The sequence below is a fragment of the Bombus vosnesenskii genome, unplaced genomic scaffold (genome assembly GCF_011952255.1).
Source record: "Bombus vosnesenskii isolate JDL3184/JDL3185 unplaced genomic scaffold, Bvos_JDL3184-5_v1.1 scf7180000013288, whole genome shotgun sequence".
In the NCBI taxonomy this organism is placed as follows: Eukaryota; Metazoa; Arthropoda; class Insecta; order Hymenoptera; family Apidae; genus Bombus; species Bombus vosnesenskii.
Genome location: NW_022882941.1, coordinates 855,638 through 880,130, shown reverse-complemented (window position 1 = coordinate 880,130; position 24,493 = coordinate 855,638). Strand labels below are relative to the sequence as shown.

Here is a 24,493-nt window from a genome sequence, read left to right as displayed (position 1 = left end):
TTCTCGCATGTGGTGTCTAGCTGGCTCTGCTTCTTCTTAGCATACTAGCACTGTCACTCAACTGGAGTTATCAACAAACTTCGGTTGTGAGCCGTTCTAGACGTTTAAGACCTTCTTCACTCCCCCATTCCATAACCATAGGTTCTCGTAAGATGGAAAATAATAGTTATTGACGACTAATTTCCCCCATTTGCCCGATCGCTTAAAATGGGGGGAGGAGGAAGGATAAAGATTTGCTTCATTCACTGAGTGGTTTACGACACTTTTGAGCCTTCAAGAATTTTCAGCCCTACACCCATCTTAGACCCCATTCAGCAGTGTCATAAACCCTTACCTTTCCAATTGTCTCGAACAGTTACCATTCAAATATTGAGGAAGCTAATCGTATGTTCATAAAACTGGGATTTAGCATTAAAAAAGTTTCTTATTCTAAACTTATTTTAGATTTTTATTTATTATGCAAGTATGTATTATGGATATTATTCAAATACATATTATTTGATTTTATATACATATAATAATAATAATATATAATATATATATATATATATATATATATATATATATATATATATATATATATATGTCGGGTTATCATTAAGATTTAAGTCGCTTAAGGTTTCTTCATTTGAATTAGCCATTATTTTACAAAACAGAGAATATATTTACACGAATAAACAAGATTTTACAAAATATTATGAATAATGAATTTTATAAATGATATGATTAATTAACAAATGATAAGTTAAATTATTAATTAGATTAAAGAATAATAAGTTTTATCGAACAATAAGAGGTACGAATAATATATCTTACGAATAACAAATTTAATGAATAATGAAAATTAACGATTGATAAATTTTACAAATAATGAATTTAATTTACACTATTAACAATGATCCGGGGTTCAAACGAATCCACGGTCAACGGGATAACTTTAAATAATTTTATAACACAAAAATACGTTTGCTGAATCACTCGGTACTTGATGTATCACTTTCCAAGGCGATCACACGAATGAATATCTGATTAAAATCTTTTTCGTTATACGACTGCATTTGTTTGTTATATTCTCGCTGGAGACATCGAGAAGGTTCCAATCGTTGTTGCTAGGCAATATCTGTCAAAAGTTTGTTGTATACTCTTTGGAAACATCGAGAAAGATCCAAACGCCGATACTAGGCAATTTCTGTCTGGAGATTGATTCCAAATACAACGTGTCCCATTATATCAGCATCTCGAAAGTACAATTCTATGTGATTTCTAGGGAGAACAATACAACCGATCCACACCTTCATCAAGCAAAACGTATATCCCGTGACCGTGGCTACGTTCAGCGACCAATTGTCACCTCGAACCCATTTTTGCTTTTTCACAAATGTCAAACAATTACAGATAACAATTGCTTAATTACAGTTATGATAAAATCTAGGCTAAAGCATTAGAAGGCTTCCTCAAAATTGCATAGGGAAGGCTCCGGTTTTCATTTCATCTCCGACATATAAATATATATATTATATATATATCATATATATATTATAATGTAATATATTATATATATGTAATATATTATAAAATATATATATAATATATATATTTATATATATTATAATATATATATAAAGGACACCGGAGATGAAAGGACACCGGAGCCTTCTCTCTGGAACTTCGGGAAAATTCGTAAAATCGTAATTAAAGTTTACAGTCGTAATTAAACAATTTGCCGTCATTCTGCCCAATCGTACTCGTTTGCGATTTGTGATAATAAATTCGGGCTCAAGGCGACCATCAGTCGCCGAACGTAGCCGCGGTCAACGGGACGGGCGCTTCGCCTAACAAAGGTGCGGAGTTATAGTATGACCCTCATTAAAAGAAATACCAATGGAGGTACGTGACAATAAAACATTCCAACGGTTCCTTCGGACAATGAATACCAGATGTCGAGGCACTTGCACAGCACAAGTTCAGTTAGCCTGAGGACCCACTATAAAACCTGGGGTTTTTGGTAATTAGGATTTTCAAACGGACAAGCAGCTTTTGCCCCAAATCGACCAATCGACAACGACGTCAATTTCCCTTACTTTCGGAACGAGGGCTATACTCGACGAATCCGATGATCGCGTGTCTTTGGACACACCCCATCACAGTTTTCCTCTGTGGCATCATTGGAACGAAGATTCATTCTTTCTGGAGATCTCATCGACGGAGGGAGTAGCGCCTTACGATCAGTGAGTATTACACGTTTGAGTTAGATTTTGTGAGCAAGTATATCTATCATCCCGTTGACCGTGGATTCATTATCGAACCTAAGACCATTATCACTAGTGTCGTGAGTGCCTAATCGCCGCTGTTGATTGTCGAATCGGTAGTGTTCATACTCGTAGTATCAGGCCGTATCTTCGTTATAACACAACGATGGCCAACTCCAAGGGAGATCTATCAAACGCCCACAACCCTGTTCCTGACTCTTCTCCGACATATATAATTGTATATTATATATTATAACACATATATTGTATATTATATATTATATATTAAATGCGTATTATTTATATTTGTTGAAAATGACAACGTGAGTTCGTGCTCGCCATCCATATGCAGATGCGTTAGTTATAAGAAATAGTAACTAGAGAATGATCCTAGTTACAATCGATAGAATTAATCGATAGGCTTAAGATGCTTTTTTGTTCTTATCCCTAGTTTTTGTAAGCGCGTGCAATAAAGGTTTTTTTTCGGCTCAGAACGGTGTGATAGATTTATCCATTCAATAAAATAACTATTCTGATCCTACCTCTAAGTATAGAAATAACAACAGGTTATGGGCCCAGGTGCAATAATTAGTTATTATTTTTATTGAAAATATTATTAATAGTAATAATATTGAGGAGCGCAAAAGATAACCTAAAAAAAAAAAGGGGGTGCGTGATCGATGATTCAGTGTTGAATATCATAAGGACGCTTTATCGAGTATACAATAATTTTTTACGTGATAATACAGTTATCAAAAGAAAAAAAAAAAATGTCAAGCGAAAAAAAAATAAAGCCAGAGCTGATATTATTCTTACCATAAGTTCGAGTGAACTATGTCATGTGAAGCATTGCAAAATTTCACATGAAATGTGGAATAAATTAAAGGAGGTTTACGAATCCAAAGGACCCACAAGAAAAGGTACGCTTTTGAAGCAATTATTATTCACGAAAATGTCCGGTAGTGAAAATATGTCCGATCACTTAAATAATTTTTTCAGCCACGTGGATAAATTAAAAGAAATGGATATTCCAATCGCTGATGATTTATTGTCAATTCTATTATTATATAGCGTCCCAAATACATACGAAAATTTTAGATGTGCAATCGAATCGCGGGACCAATTACCTACTCCAGATGCGCTTAAGATAAAATTATTAGAACAAGCTAATTCTCGTCATAATTCAAATATTGTGAATGATCACTAAGAAGCTCTACAAGTGGAAGATTCAAATAAACACAAAAGGTATGATAAAAATAGAAATTTTTCTAATAAAAATAGATTTATTAAAAGCTAATAAAGTAAAACACATTGAATGTTTTTATTGTCACAAACGTGACAATAAGGCAAATCAGTGTTTGAAGAAGAAAAACGGTGATCACAAAGCTCAACTAGCACAAGTTCCTGAAATACCCAAAACTGAACAATGCTTGCGTGCTTCCAATATTCAGGATGAAGATAATCAGGATGATAGTATTATTACTGATGTTTCATTGAATATAAACATGGAACCACCGATGGAATGGTACATTGACAGCGGTGCTACGTTACATATGTGGGATGGTGTGACGTCAGGGAAGGACGTGGCTGATTGTTTATAAACGTTGTCAAGATATGTTAATGTTGTCAAGGAGTGTTGTGAGCATTACCAAGGTTTGTTAAGGGAAAAATGAGCGTGGTAAATGCTGTCAGAGTTGAATTAATCGTGGTCGAGAGAAGTTCATCGTGTTGCTGTGACATAGAATTAGTGAGAAGCGAATTCGTGAAATGCGATATTATATTCGATTCTGTGAGAGTGCAACGATATTGTGTTTATCATACTGTTTTTTCTGTTAATTTATAATATAACATTCCTACACATATGTGATGTGACATAAACTGTTCTAAATCCATAGAGCCAGTCAGAAATCAAAAAGTAAAATTAGCGAATGACAAATTAGCTGAAGTCAAAGGTAAAGGTACTGCAATATTATTTAGTTATATAAAAAACAAACTTGAGAAATTTAGATTGGAAATTATACGTACCAGAATTAAAGGCAAATTTGATCTCAGTATCAAAAGTTACCGCAAATGGAAAAAGGATTGTATTTACAAATAGAATGGCTACAATATTTGGAAAGAAGGATGAAGTCGTTATTACTGCTATTCGTAAAAGGGATTTATATATTGTAGATACAAAATCCAAATATATTGGTATGGTATATGAAAACAGAAATACACTTATGGATTGGCACTATCGATATGGACACTTAAATGAATCTGATCTTTGGAGATTAATAAATAAAAATATGGTAAATGGTCTACCTAACATAAGATTGAGTAAAATGAATACTTGCGAAATATGTAGGCAGCAACCTCGATGCCAAAGAGATCTGAATTAAAGATGTTGGAAAAATTAGAACTGATACATTCTAATGTATGTGGCCCTATAAGACAAACATCTTTGGGTGGAGCAAAGTATTTTGCCACCTTTATTGATGACACGTCATATATAATCTGTAAATTGTAACTTGTCAATCTACTAGTACTTACATTATAAATTGGTAAACTTTTGTGTGTGTTGAGGGGGGGGGGAGTGCTAGATGTAACACTGATGCGACATTTTGAAAAATATTTAATTATAATCATGAAAGACGTTATTGAAATATTGAATTCTTATTAATGTTCCTTGCAACTTCAATTTTGCGTATCATATTTAAAATGTACATAAGATGTAAAGTATATTGACAAGTAACAGTCACAAAATTGTTTCAAATGAGGATAATCATCCTAATATCAACTTATCAATTGTGATCTGATAAACAAAAATTCAAAATACAGTTGAACTGTGTTCTACATACAATAATCTTTTTCGGATGAGATTTAAATATATGAACATATTGTGATATTTTGTCCATAATAACATGAATAATACAAAGTTTCGTATTACATATACTATATTTTTTAATATATTCTGCATATCTCATTTTATGACAACAGACAAGCAAACTATATTCCCATTATAAGCTTCGCTCTAATTTCGCATCATTTCACCTGAATATATCGTAAAATTTCATCCCGTCAAAACTTTGCATCAATCTTTTTTATCTTAAAGGATTAAAGACAGTTGCAAAACGCCACGGTGTTTTGGGTTTTGTTTAAATTTGCGCCAAAAGAAAATGAAGTTTCGCGAAAAATGGCGGTTACTAACAGCACGTCTGGTTACAATTTTCATTTGCAATACTTTTGGCGAGTATATATGACGTACTGGGTCGAGACTAAGTAATCGGTCGTCCCTGAAATTTGAACTGTTGAAAACGAGGTAATAACAGGGCGACTGGTTTGTTGCTGTGTAACGTATACACATTTCTGAAGTTTTCTACTTTGAATGAAATTAACTGCTACCCGACGGAGTTTCGACGTAGCGATAAACACGCCACTGAAAAAAGCGACGAATGGGAATGGAAAATACGTAAAGACAAAATGTCTCGTCTCGTGGTAATAGCAGAGACCAGACTTCTGCGGTCTGTCTTTCGAACTCGATATCAATCTTGCCTTCGATATGTAGAATAACGATGTGAGGTGGATAGTGGGTGAAGAAAGAAATACTCTTGATGTTCAACAAAAAAGTTAATTAAACTATTAACAATCAACAGTCAACAATTTATGATCAACAATTAACGATTAACTGTCAACAACAATTAACGATGAACGATGAACAACAATTAACGATTAACGACTAACGATTAACTATCAAGAGTCAATAATCACGTATCTCTAATTGTGTTTGCTTCGCTATGACGCTTAACCTTTCGCACTCCGCAGCTCGAATCTTTGATTCGCAGAATGAATCTTTGATTCTAAACCAAATGGATTCTTTTCTTTGTTGCCCCTCGATATCCCCACTACGCACGCGTTTATTAGATATCCGCGACGGTTGCCGCGTATGCATTCTTCCGAATATTCGGCGAAAGAACTGTAGGGATATCGATGGTACATTAGGCATATCGGCCTTACGCTTTGAAGGTATAGCGCTTTGTGTCGCGAAGCTGTTGGAAAGTTCCGTGGTCGACTGCCATCACAGATGCATGACGATTAGATACAAACACTTCGAGTATTACAATTAATAGCTGATACAATTGCAACAAAACAGATGTCCTTTATGCAAGACTACTGAAATTACACAGCTACAATAAAATAAGGAATACGTCTGTACTATGGGAAACATAAATAAATATACACATAGTAGAGCTTATACAACATGTATGTGGAGGACGATTAAACGTGTTGTTGATTAATGACTAGACGAGTTGATACTTAGTGTAGTCAAATGTATTTAAAATTATTTGCAGTACAGAGTTAGTCGTCGTTCGCTTAGTGTTGCTCGATATGTGTATACAAGGTAATGCTTACGTTCGTTCGATATTAATTCGCTATAAGAATGTGCGATACTAACTGTCTTAACGATCGTGTTCGTTTATTTATACTCGGGGGAGTACCGGAAACTCTAAATTCAACCTCGGTTGACGGTTGCACGTAGCGGCAACATTGTTTTGCCCGGAGTTTGTTTATCGTTACGCTTTGCGTGTCACGTAAAAATAATGGGAAGATAATAATAAAAAAATGTTGGGTTCTTGAACCAGAGTTCGAGATACCTTTATTCTATAATAGGATTACAAGTGTGCGATTAGACTGTTACCGAAAGACTGAAGCCTCGATCAAGAACCAGCCCTTCTAGATGTTCGTTTATCTTATGCCTACGTGCCGAATTCATACTTTTTTTAGGATAATGCTGACCCTAGCACTAGTAATAATACTTTTAGTTAGTTGCCTTAAATTCACGTTGATAGAAAAGAGAAAACAGAACGTACGACTTCTTTTTTTATTTACTACGGGTTTCTATCAATTTCTAAATGCATATTTCAACTCTTATAAATTTGTTTATAATTTTGTAATGATCACAGTTTCTCTAGTACTTTTGTAGATTGAGTTTATTATTCTATCTAAAATATATCAATTCAGTAATGAATTGAAAAGACACCTTCCAACGAGTATAGAACCAGGCGTCATGTTCACTTAAGCCCTAAAAGGAACGTAAGCGTGAAATATCACCTCCTGTATATTTCCTGTAAAATCGGTTACTTGTATGCATATGTCAGAGAAGCGTCAGTAATAGAGTTGTGGGCATTTGCTAGACCTCCCTTGGAGTTGGCCAGGGTCGTGTTATAACGAAGATACGGCCTGATACAACGGATATGAACACTACCGATTCGACAATCAACAGTGGCGATTAGGCCCTCGCGACACTAGTGATAGTGGTCTTAGGTTTGATAACGAATCCACGGTCAACGGAAGGATGGATATGCTTGCTCTAACTCAAACGCGTACTGATCGTAAGGCACTATTCCCTTCCTCGATGAGGTCTCAGTCAGGAATGCCTCTTCGTCCCAACGACGCCACCGAGATAAACTCTGGTGGGGTGTTTAAGTACCCAAGATCCTCGGATCGACGTCGCTGTCGATTGGTACGAAGTTTTGTCGTATGTCGTAATGCGAGATCACGAGAGAAAGGTGACACTTTTGGTAGCTGGTTGTATTTTTCTGTCATTCCAAAGTTTTTGCGAGGAGATAAGTCGATGGATAATCCAGTTATCGATCGATTTCTCGATTCCAACCGGACCGACAAGGAAGATGAAAACGACGTCCAGATGGAAACAATGGCGAACGTTCACGTTAAACCGATTGGATTGTCTTCTACGAATATTGATATCGATCCCATTCGAATCGAAGAAGATGATATTGTGTCTCGCTGCAATCAGTCTGATCATTTGTCTCAATTGTCACTATTACTCGTGAATTGTACCATATTGAGCATGTTGAAATCTACATAAGTTGATGTACATCTGATGAAATGTACATCTGTTTGAATAAATGTAACTTTGTTCTATCGTATCATATCAAACAGTTAGAGATTATGTATCGTTTGAAAGTTTTGAAAATCCATTGTACCATATCTATCGTATCTATTCAACATGTTGAGAACTGAATGTATTCGTTTCTAAAATTACAATTAACAAAGTTTCAAAGTTCAGCTTGTGTGCAGTACATCTCTTTCGTGATTCCATGCCATGCATCTAAAGGTGTACGAAATCCGGTTAATCAGTTTGTCCCATTCGGCTAATTTGATCTCTTAGCAAACTGTACCGTTTACGAGTTACGCGGTTGCGAAGTTACGCGTAACGCTGTAACTATGGCACGGTCGGTCACAGCGTACCAGACACAGAGGTACATTTTTCGCGTCGTAACTTTTTCCAGGTTGGTTCGATCGCGATAGGACCAGTAACGTTGGATAGTACACGAGTCCAGGTTCCATAAAGCCTGACCCTGCGACACGGGTTTTCGATATCGAGTTACGGGGCTGTTAAAGTACACGTACCGCTATCTTTATTGTTAAATTAAACACTGCATACTCGACACAAAGGTGCCTTGGTCCAGTTGTAACTTTGTTCCGGTGCTTCGGAGCAGGACTGATCCACGACCGATAGATAGTTCGTGTCATCAGCTTCCATAAAACCTGACCCTTCGACATGGGTTTTCGGTACCGTTTACGAGTTACAGGTTGTCAAAGTTTATCTCGTAATGGTCGAGTTGGTAGACGGAACGCCCTAGTGTTGACAACCCGGTTAGTTCCAGGTTAGTCTTAAAAAACTCGAGTAGATAGTGGTCGCCACTCTCTCGCGTTTTACCGTCAAACGGATGTTTGTTGCCACGCGCGTGTAATTCGAGATCAGACAAGGATCAAGACCGTTTGCGTCGATCAGTAGTCGGATATCGCAAGGTTGCGCATTAGATCCTGTCGTCACCGTCTCCTCTCTTACGCCTGTAACCGGTTTTCCCGTTACTACGTCTGGTGCTCGAGACTGCTTATCTGCCTTTCTGACGCCATTTCCCCACTCCCAGCTGGAATCTAAGGTTGGCGGTCAAAGTCCACTGGGGGGATTTTACGTAATCGGTCGATAGTGCTGGTTCATTCGCTCTTGGGATGCGATGACAGCTGGGCGGCGGTTGGACCGGTGATTGATGGTAAAGTTGTTTCTTATTATCGTGATTCCTTTTTTTTGTCAATAATGAACGCCTTTTCGTTTAAAGTACTTGGACCTTGTGAGTAGCTATCGTTTGGACAATGCTGAACCAGTTCTGGAAGATGTTCAATTTCCAATTTTGCACCCGTTGCAACAAGCCGATTGTGAATGAGGAGAATTTGAGAATTTTGCGACACATTATTCTCGGATCCAGTATCGTGACTACGTTTTGTTTGGGATTCTTTGCGTTGCCGATAATTGGGTTTGCCTCTACTGGTGTTGTTTCTGGGTCCATAGCTGCAGCTTGGCAATCAAGTATCGGTAATGTTGTTGCTGGTTCTCTTTTTGCGACATTGCAAAGTATGGGAACTTCTGTTTTGTATCAGCTTTTGTTTGGAGCTATTGGTTCACTTGCTGGCGGAGGCACTGGAGCACTAGCTTGTTTATTGGTCCATGCCGAGCAGCTGGGATTCTGTACGTGCAACGTTGATCGTGCAACGCAAATTACGATCCGAAAAACCAATTAATTAAAACGACTTGGAAGTTAATCAAGAAACCAATAAAAATAAATTAATAAATGTAATAATACTACATAACATAATATAACAATATACAATCAGGAATAACCTATGATTGACAATTCAAATTACGATTTGAAATTCTATCAACAAAGATTAACCAGCGATTTCAACTAATTAATTAACCATGATAATTTACGAATTTATGATTTGAGAGCCTCTGATGAAGACATCTCCGCATCCACCAAATCATCAAAACCTATATTCGCTTTAACAATAAACCAAACCAAACACCGGAAGCAACAATCACACAAAATATATCCTATATAAAATACAAAATTATACCATTAGATAACACCTAGGCATATCGACACACATAAACAAACAAGGCACTATATTAATAAAATCACACACGAAACGTCAACATACACTATACACCAAGGACACACAATAGAAAATTCCTTTGACTAGAAGAGCGGTGACATAAAAGAACATCCAGGATTTCGACAGGAGCCTCCTTTGGGAAACGAAACTTTCTACGAATCATCCGTATCGCCTTCATGAGCCATTTATACACACTTTTGGAATATCTCCTCCCCTCACGCTGAAACAACACATAAGATTAAGGAGGGAAATAGACGAAGCACCATAGGAAACAGGACGAGGTTAAAATAAATAAAGGATACATACCTACACAACATAACCTGTAGTCACAAGAAAGACACAAAACTACGACGAACTAAAATACCGCGCAAATAAAAATAAATAAAATAAAAAAATTCTTTATTCGACCGATAACACCAAACAAATCAACACTTATATATCTAAAATACGGTAAATAAACAAGACACTACTATCAAATAAAATCAAAGTCAAAATATGGAGCACCTGGATTCAGTTCGCAAAACTTTTTTATACACCACGAACGCACGACAGGAGAAATCCCCCTTTCACCAGAATAGAAATGACGCAAGTAAGCGTCCAAAACCTCCGCAGGAATTTCATCTAGGAATCGAACCCTTGAATAATTATCCGTATCAAGGACTTCGATCGATGGAGAATCGGTAGCTCAACGGTGTCTTCATCCGATAGGGCCAGCTCAACGGCCAGAGAACCATCAGGATCCGAGGCTGATGTCGAAGCCACAGTGTCTATCTGTTCAGAACGCACCCTCTCCAACGTCCTCAACTTCTGCGCACGGTTTCTTACACCGCCACGACAACCACGCTTTTGTCACGTAATTTTTAGGGTTGGTTGGTGAAAATAAAATATAGTTCAACCTTTATTGTGAATTCACCAATCACAATGTAACACGCACTGAATTAACATAAATCACAATTCACTCCAACCACGTTGTGTAAGATTTAGTTACAACAATACATTAAGTACGCAACTTATAAGTGTAGAGACCGATATAGATATGTTGACTATTCTAAGGATACAGAATAAGTGAAGTTTTACTGACGATACTGTGTCTGAGGAAAGCTAGGGGTGGGTGTGTCTAAGGACACGGGACTATCGGATTTGTTGATGACAATTTTGGTTAAGGAAGTGAGGGCAGTAGACACTGTCTCCGATTGGATAATAGGACGGTTGGTGGACCAGGAAGGGTTTTAGCCGCCCTCGCGAGAAAGTTGCCAACGGAACATACCAGATATGGAGAAAACCAACTTTCTAAGCTAACACGTGGTAGACAATAAACGTAAAGGGAAATCTAAGACAGGAAATACTCGCTTGGTCCGAAGGACCTTAACTATGAAAATGCCAAGGCCCCTGGTGGGCACTTAAGACTATTGAGGGTGCGCACCAAGGATATGCAGACATCTGGGTGTCATCATGTCCGTGGTGTGTGGCCTGGTCTCTGATGTGAATTGACGTTACACTTTCTCGAACCATTCATATACCGTTTGCGTGACTTGCGTTTCTCCTTATTCTTCTTTTTCTACTTCTTGCACTTAAAACAAAACGCACAAATTAATGAAATAAACAACACATGATAAAATGAATAAACGATACATACTTGCTCAGTGCACACAACAATACAGGTTGCTCAGGTGCAAATACCTCCGTTTCCATATAACCTGTATCCAAAAGAAAAACATAAACGAAAATACTGATCGGATTCTAAATATTGTGAACAGATAATAAATAAGCAAAACTCCCAACACTACCATTATTAGTAAAGAAACAAGGACGAGATGACCTTAAAACGTAAACGTTGAAATGAAGCCTCAAGCCACGCATTGCAAATAGAAATCTACTAATAATCAATCTAAACAAATAACAAAATCAAAATTCATAATATGCCGCTACGGAGATAGGACAACCTGCAACTACATATCAAAATATATTCATGTAAATCAGCAATAAAAATACCGAAAGTAATTATCAAAATCCAAATAATCTATACAAATAAATAATGAGTAACCAAAACACATAAAACTACACATTGAAGACAACCACTTCACGACGTTTTCCATGAAATAAATAAAAAAAGAAAAAAAAAATAAAACAAACAAAACTTACTATACTCTATTGAAAGAAACACGAAACGACATATGCCATGCGTACAACGGTTCCATAGAACAATAGAAGTCCCATTACCCATGAATTAGTTATAAATAAGAGTAGCAGCATACGAAAAAAGCTTTTTAGTCGGTTAAAAGGTTTCAGTCGGTTCAGAGAGATCATAAAGAGTTCAGTCGAGTTCGAAGAGTGCAAGAAAATTCAGTTTAATCAGTCAGTTCAGTAGAGTCCAATAGAGTTTCATTGTCCACCCTGTTTGTCATCTTCTCAAGAAAAGAGAAATTGTATATTCTAAGTCGTTATTTGAAAGAAATATAAAAGTGTTCACATTGTCACCACCTGCCCGATCATCGAAAACAATATCAAGTTAGTAAAATTGTGATAAGTATCCATAATTGTTACCATTTGTTAACCGCGGCGTCCATACAACCCTTCGCTCAATTGCGTCTCCAATAAAATTTAATACAACAGAAAAGTATCAGTGTTAGTTACCAATTTGTTAATAAAGGCGTTTATATTGTTATTCTTTAAGTGTCACGGTTCGATTAACCGTTAATTCGATCAAGTAAAATCTGAATAAATTATAATATAACAACACCAACCCAACCCAGCCGCACGAAATAAATCCGTGTGTCCATTCTAATTATTTATTCCGAAGAATAAATGCTAGTATTCCTGCCCATAGCGGGTTAGCCGAAACGTGGAATTTATTTGCCAGTCGCATTAAATGTAAGTAACGCTACCTATTAACATAACAACTATTGAATAGAAAAGAGAGAGAGAGTGAGAGACAACACGACGTTTAGACTAAGACCCCGGCAGACACAAGGTACAACGAATTGAGAATTCTCCAACGGTAGTGCGCTTGAGAGACGCGATACGAGATTCAGAACTCATACGAGTTGTTACCGAGAATACGACAGACGTGACAATACTTACTGTTACGACCGTTCGCGGAGAGACGCGGTCGCGAGGAAAACGCGTCAGCGAGAGGCGTAAACTCTCGCTACGATTCGGTGAATCGACGCCGCGAAGTAGTCGTTCCCCTGTTTCGGTTAGGATAACAGAGGTGGTTGAATGAATATGACACAATAGTAAGTTATATTTCACCGTTTATTCCACAACTTACAACGAAGACAATTACGCTGGTGCGTGTATACGAGATGAATGAGTGACTGATCTGCGGGTGTGTATCCCCGGTGGAAGGATGTTGATCGTTCGAAGGATGCAAAAACAGTACTGTCTTGGGAGACGATGATGTGTCGGAGGAAAGCTAAGGATGGGTGTGTCTAGCGCACGGGACCATCGGATTTGTTCGTGACGATTTGAGTTAGGAGAGTGAGGGAGTAGACTTCGTCGTTAATTGGTTAGACGAAGGGTCTTAGCCGCCCTCGAGAGAAAGTGGTTAGTGGGAGGAAAGTTGCAGCGTACGTGAGAAAAACTAACTTTCCCTTTTTCGCCGTGGTAGACAATAGTCTTTAGAAATTCTTCCGAACCAGATGTTTGTTTTGTTTGAAGGATCTTTTCTAGGAAATCTATTAGATTTATGGAAGGTACTTGAAACTATGGAGGATACGCTGCGAATATCCGAAGACATCTGGTTGCCATATTGCCCGCAGTGTGTGGCCTGGGCTAGGTAGAGTGTTACGCGACGTAACACTTACAACACAATAACATTCTTGACGTAAAGACAAAATATAAAATCTACAATAAATACAAAATAGTAAAAGGAAAATTGGAAGTAGAGAAAAATAGTCCATTGTGAAAGAAAAAAAAATTGTTTGAAATAGTCCCTAGATTATTTCTGGTGGCAACATCTACCCTATTAATCGGAAGTTTTAGAATATATATGTCGGGTTTACATTAGAATTAGGGTTAGGGGCGTGAAACGAATCTTCGTTTGGATTACACGTCGTCGTTATGCAACAGAGAAGACTTCGACTAATGCAAATACGATTATCATAGAATTGGACAAGTAACCGTGGTAATTAGATACTCGAGAAACTAATGACAATGATCCTAGGTTCAATAACGAATCCGCGGTCGACGGGATAATAGATGAACGTGTTCACAAAATCTAAGTCGGACGCGTAATATTCACTGGTCGTAAGGGTTACTCTATTAGTCGATGGGACCGCAAGAAAGAATGACTTTCCGTCCCGACGATGCCACAGAAGAAAACTATGATGGGGTATGTCTAAGGACACGAGATCATCGGATTCGTCGGGGATAGTCTTCGTTCGAAAAGTAAGGGAAATTGACATTGCTGCTAATTGGTCAATCTCCACATCGGTAGTTAGAAAAAGATGCTAGCCGCCCTCGAGGGAAAGTTGCTAGTGGGAGACGTCGTTCATTGAAAAAATAGATCTCCCCTAACTTCCCGTAGTCGGGACAAAGACTGTTTGTCTGTTTGAAGAACTTTAGGTAACTAGATCTTAGTGTTTATAACGGCCCTCGGACTAGCCGATCACGTACTGTGGAGACGCGTCGGCATTTGGTAACCATCATACCCGAAGAATAGGATCTGCGTGTGGCGAGCCACAGGACAGAAACCGTTGGAATGTTTACTGTCGCGTGCCGCTACAAATATTTCTTTTAAGGAGAGCTATAGAATTACTCCATACCTTTGTTAGACAAAGCGTTCATCCCGTGACCGCGGCTACGTTCGGCGACTGGCTGTCGCCTCAAGCCCAGACTCATTATCACAACTCGCGAATAATTACAATCGGATTGAATAACTACAATTGTCTAATTACAGCTATAGTAGACTCTAGATTACAATGTTCGGGATTATCCAAAATTCCAAAGGCTCCGGTGTTCTTTCATCTCCGACATATAAATACCCATAGACTCATGGCTTCGAAGCTCTGTTGTAATGTAACGCTGCCAGAGTGTGGATCTAGATTAGTATACACTGTACTTATACTTATGCTTATATTTATACTTATACTTACAGTTACACTTATACTTAAATATATTTCTGTTACACATTCATCACGCGTTCCTCGAAGAGATAACTTCAACAAAGGTGGTTGGAAAATTCTTCAGCTTGCTCTTCGTTGCTTCTGGCTCATGTGTTGTCCGTTAATCTGATTGCTGGGATTAGTTTAATTGGCTTCTTTATTTTGTTCGTGGCTTTCCATAGGAAATAGTTGGAATTTTCATACGCAGAAAGTGAATCTATGAATTTTGAGAATTCGTTATTATTATGATCTTTTATTTTACATTCCATTTCCTTTGCAAGTTTGTTTAGATGCTTTTTGCTTTCATGTGCTCTATGTTTTTGCCATTTTGCTTTCGCTTTCCTTTTTTTCTCTGATTTTGTCAAGAAGGTCTTGCGGAATTATTTTTGTTTGCCTGTTATTTGGTTCATAAATAGTAGTTGCCAATGCTACTTCTATAATCTCTGTCAATGTACTGCCTGTTCGCAGTGGTGCATATACTGCTAACATCTGGAAGTAATTGCCGTTAGTTTGTATTGTAACGGTGGTTGCTTGAGCGTGTTCCTGATGGATTTGGCTATGTTGGTGTTAAAGGTGGCGATTGATTAGTTACTTGTGCATAACTTCGGCTACCAAAGGTGTTGGTGTTTTCATGATTAGAGTTCTATTGTATTGTTTGCTGTTGGATCTGATTCCGTAATATCTAGTCGCTGTATGTTCTGCTTCGAAGCGTGTAGCAGGAGGGTGTGAGGAAAAAGCAACACCATGTTAATGATCATAGAGATCAACTTTTATCTTAGATATATGATTATTATGATTATATTATTCTCATTTTATACCTAACTAATTTCTAATAAATGTTATATAAAATAAATATTTTTTCATTATTAAAATCCTTTGTAAACTCTATAATTATATTATAATTTAGCTTCCTCAATAAAGAATTTAATAACATTGAAAATTTTTAATCATGGGTAATATTTTAAATGTGACACTATTTACGTATGTTATAGGTAATGTTAATAGCTACACAATTTTTTAATAAATTAAGAAAAAACTAAAAACAAACTTACTTTCCAATATATGCGTCAAATATAAAAGCATTAAAGATATGTGTACATATTTAATTTGAAAATTGTAGTCTTGTTAAACTTGTTTGTTGGTAATAATAATGCATGTTTAATAATGGTTCATAATTAATATTCATTTAAACAATGCTTTCTGTAATAAATGGAGTATTGTAGATGTATCTGCTTGGAATAAATGGTGAGAAATTATAATAAATACATAATATAGTATTAGTTATAGAATAAGCTTACTGCTTTAGTTTATATTCTTTACCTTTAGTGCTTTCACCGAAGAATGGCGCCAAACACAAAATCCTAGCTACTTGATCGCAGTGTTCAATGGTGGCCAATTGGTAAAGTATATCTTGCGACATTAAGAACCTTATCTCCTTTACAGCAGTTAACAGACCTGTGTGTACAACTATGGCCTAGGGACAGTGTGGCATATTAGTGAAATTAAAAGCTTAAAGTCAGTAGTGTCTGCTTTTATTAATGAAAACTTAAATATATTTTTTATGCTTATTATATATTTTTTTAAAATACTGTATGACTGGAATAATGTAATACAAATACTTTGTTAAACATAATATATTAAAAATTGAATTTATATTCAATTACATTCTATTTTCCACCAAAAGTTACGCAATTAATTCACAATTACTCTCTTCGTTTAGGATCGTTTGGAAGATAATACATTTTCTTACCACTCTCTGACTTGTTTCTGCATCCCTTGGCTGAGTAATCAGGCATTTGAACTAACGTTCCAAACTTAAATGCTAATTCTGTATGTTCTCTATAATGACTTCAAAAATTTGTAATAAACACGAAGCATAAATCACCTTAAAGTAAAAACGGATAACACCATACAGATTTAATTACTAAGATGTGTGTAGCTCAAAATTTGATGTTAATTTAAAATTGTAATATAATTTATTGTTAAACTTTACAAAAAAGTTGTATTTTCTTTTGAGGTTATCTTTAGCAATCTTATGAAAAGGTTATTCAACTATTATTTATATCTATTAATAAGAGCGACTTTTAATAATATCTTACTTTTTCTCATTATTCTTTATTTCCGTCGTTATTTACACTCTAATACACGGTAAATATTATTACACTTTGTTTACAGACAACTTTGTAAACGTATACTTTATACATTTATATCTATACCAATCTGCCATAACTGGTGCAGGAAGCGCTTTTATAAATGGCGGAACCAATCAGCGTTGAACGAATAGATTTGCCACACTGTCCCTGGATCAACTACACATCGCAGGGCTTAACTCTTCAGTCAGGTCTGTAACTGATTCCGAATTTGAAAAATCACCGTACGTGTAATCGATCCAACGATTGAATTAAACTGTCAAAATTTCCAATTAGTTGTGGAATAACAATAATTGTTTGGCCGTTATCTTTTCTGATTGAAGAAAACAGTTACAAAACGAAGTGTATTCATTGAAACTTTTATTGCATACAATTTTGCATAAATAAAATAGTTTTATTTTTTTAGAAGTAGAGTTTTAATTAAACAAGAATATTTATCTTGCTTTAATAAAATAAAAATTGAGTGTTATTAATGTCTTAAGACGAATATTAATGAAAGTAATCTGGGAAATACAATATATTACTCCTAAAACTAAGCTCTGAAATCTGAGCACATATATATGTTAGAGATGAAAGGACACCGGAGCCTGCCCTTTGGAATTTTGGATAATCCCGCAACATTGTAATCTAGAGTCTACTATAACTGTAATTAAACAATTGTAGTTATTCAATCCGATTGTAATTGTTCGCAAGTTGTGATAATGAGCTTGGGCATATTCCACGTTTTCGCAGAGTCCGACTTAGATTTTTGTGAGCACGTACATCTATCATCCCGTTGACCGCGGATTCGTTATTGAACCTAAGACCAACATCACTAGTATCGCGAGTGTCCAACCGCCGCGGTTGATTGTCGAGTCGGTAGCATCCATACTCGTATTAACAGACCGTACCTTCGTTATAACACGACGATGGCCGATTCCAATGAAGATTCATCAACCGCCCACAACCTTATTCCTGACCCTTCTCCGACATATATATTGTCCGCACCCAAACGTATATTAACTGATAGAGGACAAAGTTTTATTAGCGAACTAATGCAACAATACGAAGAAGCATTTAGAATCAAACACATAAAAACCACTTCATTCCATCCACGATCCAACGGAGGCATAGAACGAACACACGCTGTAATATCCGACATGTTAAAAGCTATACAAAACGACAATGAAACAGAATGGGATCAAAACCTAAATTTTGTGTGTCTAACACTGTGGTTCAGGATGTCACTGGATATATGCTTTTCGAACTAACATTTGGACATAAGGCCAATCTCCCCTCTACCATATCCTAAAGTCCCCAAAGAACATACGTTGATGAAGTTAGCTTCAGGAAACGAGAATGGGATGCCAAACTACTTAAAGCCAGAGAAACTCTAATGAAAAGTAAACAAAGATATCAAAGAGATCAAAGGAGAAAAATGATTAAACCTCAATCTGTTTTTAAAGAAGGACATTTAGTATTAGTATAACGATCATAAAGAACACAAGTTAGATACTGAATGGCTAGGGCCATACACCATTGAAAAAGTAAAAACCCCTTATTATGAAATAATAGTAAATGATTCGATTAGGAAAATATATGGTAATTGTATTAAACCTTACTTTCCAGGACGATATTCACCTTCTTCATAGTTAGCTAAGCTAAACGTTATACCTCTTAACGATAGTTCTATATATCAAGAAAAATTAGCTCATGCATACTTATATAGCGAATCTGTAAACATAATTATAGGTTTAGATATTAAGGATATATATGCAAAAATCTGCGAAATTAAGAGATTTAGACTAATGTTAACAGAGCATTGTAAAAGTGAATGTCCGTATTTCAATGAAATGATTACACGCGCTCGCGAAAGAAATTTAGGCAATTTACTAATGCCAGCCCGCCGAAACTCACGACTACCCCAACCCCCTCAACCAACCAAACACCCAGTCCTACCAAATTCATCTCCACCTCAACCTCCTATGCCCAAGCAGTACAAGGCATCCAAAATAACCCGAACAGCCAAAGGAACCTTCCCCAAAACAGTGTCCCCAACCCACCAAACGCAGACAACTCCTCAAGGCTTGAAAAGCTAATAGAGAAACAATCGGAGCAAATAAATCACTTGCTATCGCTACTAACACTCATCGTGGAAAAATTAGCACGCCCCGACTCAAAATAAAACCAAGGCGCATAGCACTCTGGAACGCCAACGGTCTAGCGCAACACAAACTTGAACTAGAACTCTTCTTAAAACACCAGCAAATCGACGTAATGCTCGTATCGGAAACCCACTTTACCGACAAGAGCTACCTGAAAATAAATGGTTACAAATTCTACCATACCCAACACCCCAGCGGAAAGGCCGACGGTGGCACCGGAATAATAATCAAAGCAAGTATTAAGCACTACGAGCTTCCATCGTTCCAGAAAGACTACTTCCAAGCAACAAACGTAGCAATAGAAGACTGTCATGGCTCAATCACCACCTCAGCAGTATACTGCCCTCCCAGACACTCCATCGCCAAAGAAGAATTTGATAACTTCCTGGACACCCTGCGCAACAGATTCATAGTTGGAGGAGACTATAACGCCAAGCACATCCAATGGGGCAGCAGACTGGTTACAGCAAGAGGCAAAAACCTCTTAAACAGCATAATAAACAACAACCTCAACTACCTCACCACATACGAACCCACATACTGGCCCACTGACACCAACAAAATACCCGACCTTCTCGACTTCTTCATAACTAAAAATATCCCATCAAGACACGTCCAGATCAACTCCTCGGCTGATCTCTCCTCTGATCATTCTCCCGTGATAGCAACAGTCAGTTCAACAATCATCAAGAATACACCTAATGGCTCCATTCACAACACACCAACTGGCAGCTCTTCAGAGAAGTCTTCACACACTCAACCTCAGCCTTCACCCCACTAAAAACAAAGGAAGATATCGAAGCAGCCACGGAATACTTAAACACGAGCATAATAAACGCAATCCGCCTCTCCACACCGACAAAGCCATCTAGCAGCAAACAAGAATATCCCCAACACATACTAAAAAAAATAGCGGAAAAACGTAGACTAAGAAGAGTATGGCAGACTCATAGATCACCGGAGGACAAACGCAAACTTAACAACGCAACTAGAAAGCTATCCAGAACCTTAAGAAACTATGAAAACGACTGTTTCCATAAATACCTCGCCAGCTTATCCCCCCTAGCCGACGCCAACTACTCACTATGGAAGGCCTCCAGGAAACTCACACGCCCCCCACAAATAATCCCACCTATCCGCCGTCCGCAAGGTGGATGGGCGCGAAGCCCTATAGAAAAAGCCGACCTGTTTGCCAAACACTTGTCAAAAGTATTCAAACCCCATTCCCCCCAAGCCGCCGCGGACGTTACTGAATACCTGCACACCCCCTTCCAAATGTCCCCTCATATCGAACCCTTCTCCTCTGCAGAGACTATAGAAACAATCAGTCGCCTAAACCCCAAGAAAGCAGCAGGACACGACCTAATAGGCATTAGAGCAATCAAGGAACTTCCCACAAAAGGGATAGCACTCATCACATCGATTTTTAATGCTATTCTTCGCCTGGAACACTATCCTAAGGCCTGGAAAATCTCATTGATTACCCTCATCCCTAAACCCGGTAAACCGATATACGAAACCTGCTCCTATCGCCCAATCAGTCTTTTACCTACCCTGTCCAAACTATTCGAGAAAATGCTCACGAACCGACTCCTTCCAATCCTAGAGAACTTGAAAACACTCCCAGATCACCAATTCGGCTTCCGAAAACATCATTCTACAGTAGAGCAAATCCACCGCTTAACTCATACGATCAGCCAAACACTCGAAAAGAAAAAATATTGCTCAGCGGTTTTCCTAGACATCCAACAGGCATTCGATAGAGTATGGCATGAAGGGCTACTATACAAACTTAAAAAGATCCTACCCCACCCCTACTACTCCATCCTAAAATCTTACCTAACCAATAGACAATTCATGGTTAAATACCTAGACGCCACTTCCGCAACATTCCCAATAGAAGCCGGCATACCCCAAGGTAGTGTCCTCGGACCCCTACTGTACTCCATCTACACTGCCGACCTACCTATATCAAACGATATAACAATAGCGACATTTGCAGACGACACAGCGCTATTAGCTACCCACGCAGACCCGGTAATAGCCTCATCCACTCTCCAGTGAAGTCTCGACTCCATGGAAAAGTGGTTTCACAAATGGGGCTTCAAAGTCTACGAAAAGAAATCCTCACATGTAACCTTCACGCTCCGAAAACAAACCTGCCCCCAGGTCACCATCAACAATGCAACAGTTCCTAGCAGGGACACAGTCCGATACCTGGGCATGACCCTGGACAGGAGACTAACGTGGAAGACACACATCTCAGATAAAAGGAAGCAACTAAAGGACAAACTAAAAAAACTCTATTGGCTCACGGGCCGACGCTCCAAACTAAAGATACAGAATAAAATTACCCTCTACAAGACCGTAATAAAACCTGTCTGGACCTACGGAATCCAACTATGGGGAACAACAAGTTACTCCAACATTGAAATACTCCAACGCTTTCAATCGAAAACGCTAAGATCCCTAATTGACGCACCTTGGTATGTAACCAATGAAACAATACACCGCGACCTCAAGATACCCACCGTCAAAGAGGAAATAGCAAAATATAGCGACAGATATAGCAAAAGAATCAACAAACACCGAAACCCCCTAATCACTGGACTACTCGATACGACGGACCAGATTCGCAGGCTGAAGAGGCACTACCCGCTAGACCTAAACGTTAGATTCATTTAATTATCCAAATTAAGCATATGCACTTACTTATAATACTTATAAATTATACCTATCTATAATAAGTATTAACTTATTGTAAATAAACAGCCATGTCACTGCGCCACGCCAGAAAAATTACTGAAAATTCTCAACGCGAGAATTGATTGTAATTTCAACAAATAAATAAAAAAAAAATTTACTAATGCATATTACACTTATGACACACACTCGTTATCGAAGAGGGTCATTGAATTTTGTTGGATCCATTTCTAGAAGTCTATTTGTAACTCTGGATGACAATGATTTAGAATTAATAAACAAAAATATAGATAAACTTTTTGATGAAAACAATAAATTAAGAACCAACATAACTTACAAAACAAAACTCAAAACTATAGCTTTACCCTTAAATGACAGTTTAGAAGAAATCCTGTACAATCGTATAGAATGCACCTCAATCAAATTTCCAACGAAGTTAACTCTCTTAATTATGAACATAGAATTAGAAGTCTTAAGAAATGGGAACTAAGTGTCTTATAAATTATTAGTTATATTGCTCTAGCATTACTAGGAATATATATGTCGGAGATGAAAGAACGCCGGAGCATTTGGAATTTTGGATAATCCCGCAACATTGTAACCTAGAGTCTACTATAGCTGTAATTGAACAATTGTAATTATTCAATCCGATTGTAATTGTTCGACATTGGTGATAGTGAGCTCTGGCTCGAGGCGACAGTCTGTCGCCCAACGTAGCCGCGGTCACGGGATGAACGCTTTGTCTAACAAAGGCATGGAATAATTCTATAGCTCTCCTTAAAAGAAATATTTGTAGACGCGACAGTAAACATTCCAACGGTTTCTGTCCTGTGGCTCGTCACACGCAGATCCTATTCTTCGGGTATGATGGTTACCAAATGCCGACGCGTCTCCACAGTACGTGATCGGCTAGTCCGAGGGCCGTTATAAACACTAAGATCTAGTTACCTAAAGTTCTTCAAACAGACAAACAGTCTTTGTCCCAATTACGGGAAAATAGGGGAGACCTATTTTTCAACGAGCGGCGTCTCCCACTAGCAACTTTCCCTCGAAGGCGGCTAGCATCTTTTTCTAACCACCGATATGGAGATTGACCAATTAGCAGCAACGCCAATTTCCCTTACTTTCTGAACGAAGGCTTTTCTCGACGAATCCGATGATCTCGTGTCCTTAGACACACCCCATTATAGTTTTCCTCTGTGGCATCATCGGGACGGGAAAGTCATTCTCGCTCGCGATCTCATCAATGACAAGAGTAACCCTTTACGACCAGTGAATATTACGCGTCCGACTTAGATTTTGTGAGCACGTTCATCTATCATCCCGTCGACCGCGGATTCGTTATTGAACCTAGGATCATTGTCATTAGTTTCTCGAGTACCTAACTACCACGGTTACTTGTCCGGTTCTATGATAATCGTATTTGCATTAGTCGAAGTCTTCTCTATTGCATAACGACGACGTGTAATCCAAACGAAGATTCGTTTCACGCCCCTAACCCTAGTTCTAATGTAAACCCGACATATATTTAACGGATTGCGACGGCAATAATTTACTTTCGTTATTTCGCTACATCAGAACAAATCCATCCTCCACATATGTATAGCTATTGTGTATGAAATAAAGTAAACTATTTGTATTTCCGAATCCTCTCTATATCTTAACACATGCATAATGTATAATGTATAGGATGTGTGGGGTATATAATGATGGACCTGAGACATGGACGTGCAACAATACATGCTGTTTTTCCTGCTCCTGATTGCAGAATCTAAACACATTATGAATAAAGTCAGTTTAAATATTATTGAAACTTTGAGGCGTTTCTTCCTCCTGACAAGTAGAATAGGCTGCAATAAAAAAAAATTTGACCTTGAAACTAGTACTTACGGCTTTGCACGAACTACACCTACTGTTTATACACTCTGTATATTTCGCAATCGTAATGATGTACACATACACACGTACACACATACAACATACAAACATACACACCGTTTCCGTGAACTTCTGAAATTTTCATCCTCTGCTTCGCAAACGCCTATGCTACTTGTCGTGTTGCTTCCGAGCGCAAAACATCGAAACATTCTAACGTAGATTGTAATTCGACCAGTCGCGGAGAGACTCGATCGCGATGAAGCGCGTCAACGGGAGTAGTAAATCTCCGTTACGATTAGACA

General features: G+C 37.8%; 1 protein-coding gene and 1 pseudogene across 2 annotated transcripts; one reads left to right on the top strand and one right to left on the bottom strand.

Annotated features, from left to right (window-relative positions):
- The first annotated feature begins 3,017 nt into the window (after positions 1-3,017).
- Positions 3,018-4,536, top strand: LOC117232448. 2 transcript variants are annotated; one of them, XR_004493131.1, is made up of 3 exons: positions 3,018-3,169; positions 3,249-3,494; positions 3,701-4,536. XR_004493131.1 is itself a non-coding variant. In XM_033491796.1 (2 exons), the coding sequence occupies exon 2, from the start codon at positions 3,446-3,448 to the stop codon at positions 3,848-3,850; it is 405 nt and encodes a 134-aa protein (XP_033347687.1). In that variant the 5' UTR covers positions 3,018-3,169; positions 3,249-3,445; the 3' UTR covers positions 3,851-4,536. The 2 variants fall into 2 exon arrangements, 1 of the variants encoding a protein (XP_033347687.1); XM_033491796.1 differs by having other exon boundaries at positions 3,249-4,536.
- A 10,605-nt stretch (positions 4,537-15,141) lies between these two features.
- LOC117232443 lies at positions 15,142-18,750 on the bottom strand (annotated as a pseudogene).
- Positions 18,751-24,493: the final 5,743 nt, after the last annotated feature.

Excerpts from the sequence above, each read along its gene's own strand:
- LOC117232448 (XM_033491796.1), top strand. The coding sequence starts at position 3,446 with ATGATCACTAAGAAGCTCTACAAGTGGAAGATTCAAATAAACACAAAA.